Source organism: Otolemur garnettii, unplaced genomic scaffold, assembly GCF_000181295.1.
Source record: "Otolemur garnettii isolate 467f Iridium unplaced genomic scaffold, OtoGar3 scaffold00093, whole genome shotgun sequence".
In the NCBI taxonomy this organism is placed as follows: domain Eukaryota; kingdom Metazoa; phylum Chordata; class Mammalia; order Primates; family Galagidae; genus Otolemur; species Otolemur garnettii.
In genome coordinates this window covers 169788-178535 of record NW_003852488.1, presented here as the reverse complement: position 1 = coordinate 178535, position 8748 = coordinate 169788, and the positions used below count along the sequence as shown (strand labels likewise).

Below are 8748 nucleotides of genomic sequence, written 5' to 3'. Positions count from 1 at the left end.
TTGAGTCACAGACACTACCCTGTCTCCTGCTTTTTTAGGAAGCATAATTTAGTGCCACTAGAAAGAGGTCACTGATCTGACATTTGATGCTGTGTCCTGTGGAAGTTCTTTCCCATGGCTGTCTCTCATATGTCATCTTTTAAAATTTGATTAGTAAAGTAGAATATAAATGTCTTAACACAGTAACTAGGAAAATGACATAAAGGTTATGTTAACCAGTTTGATGAAAATATTTCAAATTGTATATGAAAACACCACACCATACCCCATGATTGCATTACTGTACACAGCTATCATTTAATAAAAAAATAAAATAAAATTTGATTAGTGTTACATTGTTTTTGGCATATATAGCAATTGGAGGCTGAGGTAGAAAAGAAATTTGTCCCCTTAGAGATGATCGTTTCTGTGCATTCATAATAAAACACGTAAGACTGTGAACCAGACAAGCTGTTAGTTTCCCAGTTTTGGATGGTACCTTAATAGGAATTTTAAGGGAATTCAGAAACATTTTTTGGTAAAAATATGTGTTGGCAGCCTCACTTAATCACCTCTTAAAGGTGAGAATTTATGGCTCAATGTTAGTAAAAGCCTTCTGACTCTAAGGGTCTAATGATCCTGCAAACTTCTTTTGAAAATATTAAAATATTTTGATTATTGAACATGCTGTGAGATAATGTGTACCAGGAAGCTTTATAAAGAAGGTCTTCCATTATACCTTTATAAACTTCAAAAGATTTGTATTCTTCTGGCACATGTACTACCAGATATCTTTTCAGGCTTCAATGGGTTCTCTTAAGATCTCTCAGTAAGTCCACAGAAAGAGCACTTAGGTGAAAAATCATGTAATAATACCACCGCTTAGAATTGAGCACTCAGGGTAGGGCATTAAGGTTTAATGTGGGTTCCGCATGCTCCTATTAGAGATCAAAGTGGCGAGAGACTTAATGGGAAGGAAGTGCCCTCTGTGAACCAAGAGGCAATGGTGGGGCTTGATCACAGGGAAGGGGAGCCAGTCTTCCCTCTAATGGGATTGCCTGTTTCAGGGTAGCTCATGCGCTGAATTGGTCCTTCTGATTCCCATTATAAATGGTCTACTTCCCATTTCAAAGGGGATCACAAATCTTATCAAAGGGCAAATTTGTTTAATGACTAAACATGAGATATAGCGAGTGGCTTATTGTTTGTGTTGTTTGCGTTGTTGTATTTGTCATGATATGAATAATACCTCTGTGTTTCCTGTTCTAGGTTCCCAAAGGCACCGTGAGTGACTTCCCTGGATTTGATGAGCGGGCCGATGCAGAAACTCTTCGGAAGGCCATGAAAGGCCTGGGTAAATTTAGCTTCCTTTTTGTTTTTTAAAAATCTACCTTTTGCTTTGTTTTTAAACGAAGTCATTTACTATAGTAAGATAAATTTTAGATTATTGTGTTCTGAAATTCATAGGACAAAAGACACATGAAGGTAACCAAATAATAGACCGTTTCTAATATTTGGTCTCTAGAACTTAACAGGCCATGAAATTCAACCTCTGTGCTTTTGCACCTGTCCCCTTCACTTGTGCTGTGGTGGCCTGAGTAGAGACGCAGCTGTCCCAGAGAGTGAGCAGCTTTGCAGTCTGTTTCCTCTGCTCAGTTGGATATCCAGTTCTCATTTTGTGAGTCTTTTAAATATGGCTCCCTTCTCTTTCTAGCCCCTTTTCTAGACATTTAACAACTTCTCATCTTGAGGATTTCCAGGTGTAACTGGTCTCTCTGTGCTCAGTTTCCAGTACTATATTCATGTGAATTTTGGCCTTTCAAGGCCTTCTGCGTTATCCCTGCCCAGCTGTTCAGACTCATCTCCCTTTATTGCTTGCTTGATACCTTCTCTGATCCAACCATTCTGGGCCATCTGCTATTCACAAAAGCCCCGTATTTTCCCAATGCTGAGCTTTTCCCTTGTTCCCCAAACCTGTCTTTGTTAACATCACTGCCTTTTGCAACCCTTCCATCCTTCAAGACTGGTTGGGTTATCACCTTTCTGTGAAGCTTTCCCTGAGGCTGCCTTCTACCTCTTTTATCAGCTAAAAGCCTCTCTTTTCAACCCATGTAACACCTGGACCTCCCCTGAGGCATTTATCACATTCTGTCTTAGCTCACAGTTATGTTTTTATAATTTTCACCGTAAGTTGTCTATAATTTGAAGCCAGAGTTTTTTATCTTTCTCTTCTCCCAATCCTTTGTAACACACAGCAAATCATGTCTTGTGAGTAGCAGTTATTTGAATAACTATTTGCCTGAAAAACTAGATGCACCCAGTTTTTCAAAGGTGAGGAATACTGACTTCATGATATGTCAGGAATGGGGGGGGGGCAGTATATATTGGAAACCTGACCAATTTTATGTATTGTCCATTTTACATTTTTAAGAAACAAATAAAACATTTTTGTATTCTTAGAGAGAGAACAGGGAAATAAAATGACCAGGGAGCTGGGTACAGGGGTTGCTGGGGAGCAGGCATGTGGGAGTCAGCTGTCTTGGTTCTGTAAATTGCAGGCACCGATGAAGAGAGCATCCTGACTCTGTTGACAGCCCGAAGTAACGCTCAGCGCCAGAACATCTCGGTGGCTTTTAAAACTCTGTTTGGCAGGGTAAGACTACACTTCGTCCCAGTGTAGAATGGGAGAACAGCTATAAGTTTTAAGATTACTTTGAAATACTCTAGTATTTCTCTGTAAGCATCATTTATTTTGTGATTCTGACTTCTCTACTTTTTTCTTTTCCACTTTCTCTAAGTTATCTGATGTTGGTATACAGTACTCACCCAATGTATCCTCACATAATTATTTCTCTCTGCTTGATGTGGGAGAGGGGTCAAAAGATCCCTTCATGATAACTTCCCTCCTTTTTTCCTTCTGTACTCAGAATCATTCATTTCCTAGATGTAAAGCTGTATAACAATATGTTTTTTAATGACATAAAGTCTTGGCTTATTTTGGGATGACTTTAATTGATGGATTTTTAATTTAAAAAAGTAAACAAAATTAAATTTATTACCAAATGAATTAGTGCATGCATAAAAACGTAAGTGTCGTCTTGTTTGTCTGAAAACTTGTATTGTCATTTCATCGAGAACCAAATGCAGAACAGAAAAGGTAGTATTCTCACCACTATTTATGGTTTCCTAGCATGCTGAAACTTATACATTGGAAATCCCTATATTCTTTCTTTTCATAATTATATATACAATATCTCCATAGTTACAGATGTCTCTTAGTAGTCAGGAACATGAAAATAAGATTTGGTTAGTGTAATAATATTGTTGGCGTATGTAGCAATTGGAGGCTGAGGTAGAAAAGAAATTTTTCCCCTTGAAGGTGACTGTGTTTCTGTGCATTCATAATAAAATACATAAATTGTGAACAGATTAGCTGTTAGTTTCCCAGTTTGAGATAGTACTTTAACAGGAGTTTTAAGGGAATTAAAAAACATTTTTTGGTAAAAGTAAGTGCTGGTGGCCTCTCTTAATCATAAGGTGAGAATTTATGGCTCAGTGTTAGTAAAACCTTGTGACTCTGAGGATCTAATGACCCTGCAGACTTCTTTTGAAAATATTGAACGTTACCAACATAGTATGTTCAATACTAACCGTAATATGATACATATATTAAAATGTTATTAGATATTGAGAAAAAAAATTGTTATGTTTGGGTATAATAGGCTAAATTTTATCCTTTGTAAAAATACATTTATGTTTTTATTTGAGAATTTTTTTTTGAGACAGGAGCCTCAAGCTGTCCCCCTGGGTAGAGTGCTATGGCATCACAGCTCACAGCAACCTCCAACTCCTGGGCTCAAGGGAGTCTCCCGCCTCAGCCTCCTGAGTAGCTGGGACCACAGGTGCCCGCCACAATGCCTAGCTATTTTTTGGTTGCAGCCGTCATTGTTGTTTGGCGGGCCTAGGCTGGATTCGAACCTGTCACCTTGGGTGTACGTGGCTGGCACCTTAACCACTTGGGCCACAGGTGCCGAGCCTTTGAGAAGTTTTTTAAAGATACTTGTGTTTCTAGAATAGTATTTTCAGCACATTAACTGCCATGTGAGTTGTCTTTAACTTACACTAGTTTGGGGCCCGGGCCCTTGTGAAATATATAACTCACAAGTCTCTTGACCGATCTTGACTGAAGAAAACACCATGGCACCAAGAGAAAAAATTTGTTTTCTAGTGTGGCAGTCAGTGTGTTAAAATATCTTTAGTCTACTTTTGAAGGTATTCATTTTCTTTCCAGCTCTTCAAGCTAAGAAAAACATTTTGTGAAAATAAATACCTTGATGCTTAAGTGGCTTTGCCTTAGGCTGAGTTTAGTTCATATGTCAAGAGTATATTATTGAAGGTTATGGGGGTTGTTGAGCTCACGTGCCTTCTACTTGAAGCTGGATATATACTATAGAATTCATTAGTGAAAGGGGCTATCATTTAGATTTAAGAAGAATCTCCTTAAAACTTCTGCCTGGTTAACAAGTTTGTGTTTTCTGTGAGTTAGGATCTTTTGGATGACCTTAAATCGGAATTAACTGGAAAATTTGAAAAATTAATTGTGGCTCTGATGAAACCCTCTCGGCTTTATGACGCCTATGAACTGAAGCATGCCCTTAAGGTAAGCAGGAGTGAAAGGAATGCTTCTGTCGTGTGTAATACTATTTTGTTTTGGTAATTACTTCATCTTAATTGTTAGGCATTAAAATTTTTATTTGACTTATTTCAGTGAGAGTTGCTTGGAAGACAGAGCTGTAGGAGGCAAAAGAAGTAAAGGAGGGAGAAAATTACAAGTGTGTCATTTAATCTTTTTCTATGTTTAAACTTGGTAATATTGGCTATTTAAATTTTAAATTTTTTATAGATTTTTATATTTTATTTTCATGTCAGTCTCCTAAATTTTTAAATGTGTTAAAAATTCCAGATGAGATGTTTTATTTTGTCACGTAGCAAGTTGCTTGTGTAATGAGAATATTTCTCATCATTTTAGGTTAAAAAGTAAAGCTTCAAAGAGAATTTTCAAGATAAACATTTTGCAATAGCCTTTCCTTCTTTCCTATACTTTTTATATTTCATTTTTCTTTTATTTTGTCACAAAATCCTTGTATCTAATCTAATATCTTTTCTTTTCATATTTATCTTTTTCCTTTTTTGTTTTTGTTTTTGTTTTGTTTTGGTCACAAAATCTTTCCTATATATCTAAACACTAAAATAGTAGAGCTGGTAAACTTGTTACAATTTCAGTTGTAGCAAAAACTAATATGTGTTCCCTTGACTGGTGTTTGAAATATTGTATTAATATGACTGCCTTGAAACATTTGTTTAGACTTACCAGACAGGAAGAAGTTCAGTCATCAGCAGTTAGATCTTGAATGGGCAAATTGAGATTTAACAACAGGAGAGGATCAGTGATTCTCGCTTATGGAGTAGAGAGGGGAGAAGGTTCACCCAAAGAGGAGCTTCATAATGCTTAGTCTCTTCATTTTCCTACAGTGATTCCTTTGGAATAAACGAAACATTGGTCACTAAGAAAAGTGCTTTTTTTGCAGCGTGCTTCTGAAATGTCAGCAGTAGCTGAAATTCTGCCAGAGGATAAACCTACGTTTTTCAGTGCTTTATTATTTTTTTTTAAGAAACAAATACAAAGATACATATGTTCTTTTTTAAAAATCAAGTTCAACTGTACTGTTACTTCTTTTAATTTAGTGGTGTAGATATGATTTTTATAAGCAGAAAAAGGAAAACCAACTAAAATTATTCTTCAGAAATCCCCAAAGCAAGTCCCGATTCCTTTATTCTGATCTAATTCCTAGTATCTAAGCAGTGCTATGTTTACTGTTACCCTTGATGCACAATTTGCTTATGAATCCAGAGAAATTAACTTGGGGTAAGAGTTTATCAAGGGTTTATGTTTTGAGATACAGATTGTTTAAATATCAGTGCTCCAGACAAATTTAGGTAAAATTTTTATTTTTACTCTTTCACCTTTTAAAAAATTATTTCACCTTTCATTAAAATGTTTTATTTTTAAAATAGACTTAACTGACCAAATTATAAGTTACAAATTTATATAACTGGTTTATGTACATATACGTATACATATACACACAGTTAATAAACATTGTCTTTCATTAGACAGAAATGAATAAAATTGGAGAGAAATTAATTTCAAATTGCTTATTTCTAGAACTAATAGAACTCATATATAAAGGAGCCGATGTTATGTTGGATAATATGTATATAATCATGCCGTTTGGGTAACAGCTATACTAGGAAAATGACTTCCTTTTTAATCTTATTGACATGTTTCTCTATTAAAAACAAATTTACAAATAGGGAGCTGGGACAAATGAAAAAGTCCTGACAGAAATTATTGCTTCAAGGACACCTGAAGAGCTAAAAGCCATAAAACAAGTTTATGAAGAAGGTAAATGTTTCAGGTTAATATTTCTCCTTCATCTCTGCTGTCACTTCTTTCATTTCTCTGCTATGAATGCAGCCCTTCCTTCATACGGTCCTACAGGAGGCAGGCAATACGTGATTATTGAATGAATGAATGAAAAAATGAATGAGTGAGCTACGATGGAGGTCACTTTTCTCTTTCAGTAAGGAAAAGCTGGCCTTTTCCCCTATAACTGTCCTAGTAGTTTATGAGAAGCTACTGATGTAGATGGAGTTTACTTTTTGCCTACAATTTGCAATGAATGTAGGAATATACAAGTTGTCTTTCTTTTACATTAACTGTAAGGCCTAAGTGGCTTTTCTTCTTTTAAAAAAATTTAGTTTTATGTTCCTAAAAATTCAGAGTCGTCTACAAAGTACTTTTGGAACCTTGGAAAAGAAACCTAAATCTTTTTCCAAATCAGAATCAATAAAAACATTTGAGCAAATATGTGTGTTTCAGTTAATGGCAATGCTTAAATGAAATACTCAGCATTTTGATGTTTTTTTGTGTGTGCCTTTTTCATGAAAAAAATCTGTATTTCAGTCTGAAGTATATCCTATGAATGGAATCAAGAAAATGAAATAGAAAGCAAAGATAGAGAGTTCTTTCCTCTTCAGAGTTCCTGTCATGGACTCTTTCCTTCTGCCTGATTGAGAACGGTTAGACCCTCCAGTTTGTCAGTTTGGTCAGCTGACTCCAAGCCTAGTACCTGTAGCTGGGGAAATGGGTGTCCTTCTTGGCATTAGTTTGTTAATTTTAAATGGCTTTGTTAACCCTGCAGGTCAGAGCGGTGTGCTAGTTTAAGCAACTATGTAATTGCCTTTCTGAAATGTTGAGTCTAATAGCTGAAATAGCCATGCATGGTTTGCCCCCCTCACCTGTGTTACTGAGCACCGGGTGTGTGTCCGGCAGCACACTGACTGTCATGAATGATACAAAGGGTGTCCACAACTCATCTCCTGTCCTCAAGTGGTTTGCCTGCAGTCTGTTTAGGGATGACATGCCTTAGAACAACTGCCATAGTTAAGGGATAGTACAATTCAAACCAAGAGTAGAGTAGTGCCCCTTTTCCTTTAACACCAAAAGATGTTTCATGCAGGAATGCATTGAGAGGCAAAGGTCTTCTTAGCTTTGTATGTTAGGGGAGATTTCGTGGTACAAATTGCACATTCAGCAGAGTTGCAGGACTAGATAGGTCTAACTAAGAGTCTATTGACAGATGAATGTATAAAGAAAATGGGATCTACAGAGGATCTCAAAAAATGTATACATAATTTAAGAAAGGAAAAAACTGTATTATAATTATAATGCTCTACTCACATTTGACTTTGATACACCATACAAGGTAACAAATGTTACTGGTCTATATTGAGTATTAGAATTTTAATACAATTCTGTTCTCACTTAAAATGTGTATACTTTTTTTTTTTTTGGCAGCCTTTGTGTGGAATATGATTCAGTCTTAGTGAGGGTAATCTTGTCATAGAAAGATGAGGAGGGCATTGTGCTAAATGAAATAAGCCAGACGCAAACACCTCAGGTGTCACTTATATGTGGCAGCGACACGAGGAGCAGCAAAGAGTCAAATGGCGATTCCTAGAGGCTGGGGTGGGGTGGGGCGAAAGGGAGAAGGCAATGGGGAGATGTCAGCCAAAAGGTACAAAGTTTCAGTGAGGCAGGATGAATAAGTTCTGGAGATCTGGTGGACAGCATAGTGATTGTATTGATAGTACTATGTGGTTGTAGTATACTTGAAATTTGCTAAGAGAGTACATCTTAAATGTTCATGCTGTAAAACAGAAATTGTGTGAAGGGCTGGGTATGCTAGTTCGCTTGAATGTGGTAATTACTCCATAATGTATATGAATATCAAAACATCATGGTGCATACTTTAAATATATACAATTTTTAACCTACCTATCATAACTTAATATAGCTAGAAAGAAAAAGACTAGACTAGGTGGGTTGGGGTGGGACAAACATTTTTGGGTAAGAGGCATGGAGACTGGACCGCCCACAGTGTTTAAGGCGTGGAGAGCCTGCCCCCTGTGGAGGGTATGTGCATGTTCACTATAGAAGAGAAATTGAACAAGCAAGGTCAGGCAAGGCTGTGTAGCAGATGGCTTTACAAGACTGAATTAGGAATTTGGATTGGATTCAAGGGCGCTGTAAATTCCTGAATGGACAATGGAATGTGGAAGGAACAATGCGGGAGGAAGGAGATTGTATCTAGAGGCTGATTAGGCAGCTGTGTATGGCCCAACCTGGGTTTGGGTGGGAGGTGT

General features: G+C 36.8%; 1 protein-coding gene across 1 annotated transcript in view; it reads left to right on the top strand.

Annotated features, from left to right (window-relative positions):
- The window catches only part of ANXA5 (annexin A5), a 29868-nt gene that overhangs the window by 10974 nt on the left and 10146 nt on the right, over positions 1 to 8748 (top strand). The window contains exons 3-6 of the mRNA XM_003795545.3: positions 1249 to 1333; positions 2538 to 2632; positions 4526 to 4639; positions 6355 to 6445. Coding sequence (XP_003795593.1) covers positions 1249 to 1333; positions 2538 to 2632; positions 4526 to 4639; positions 6355 to 6445 — 385 coding nt within the window. The remainder of the gene's footprint in view (positions 1 to 1248; positions 1334 to 2537; positions 2633 to 4525; positions 4640 to 6354; positions 6446 to 8748) is intronic.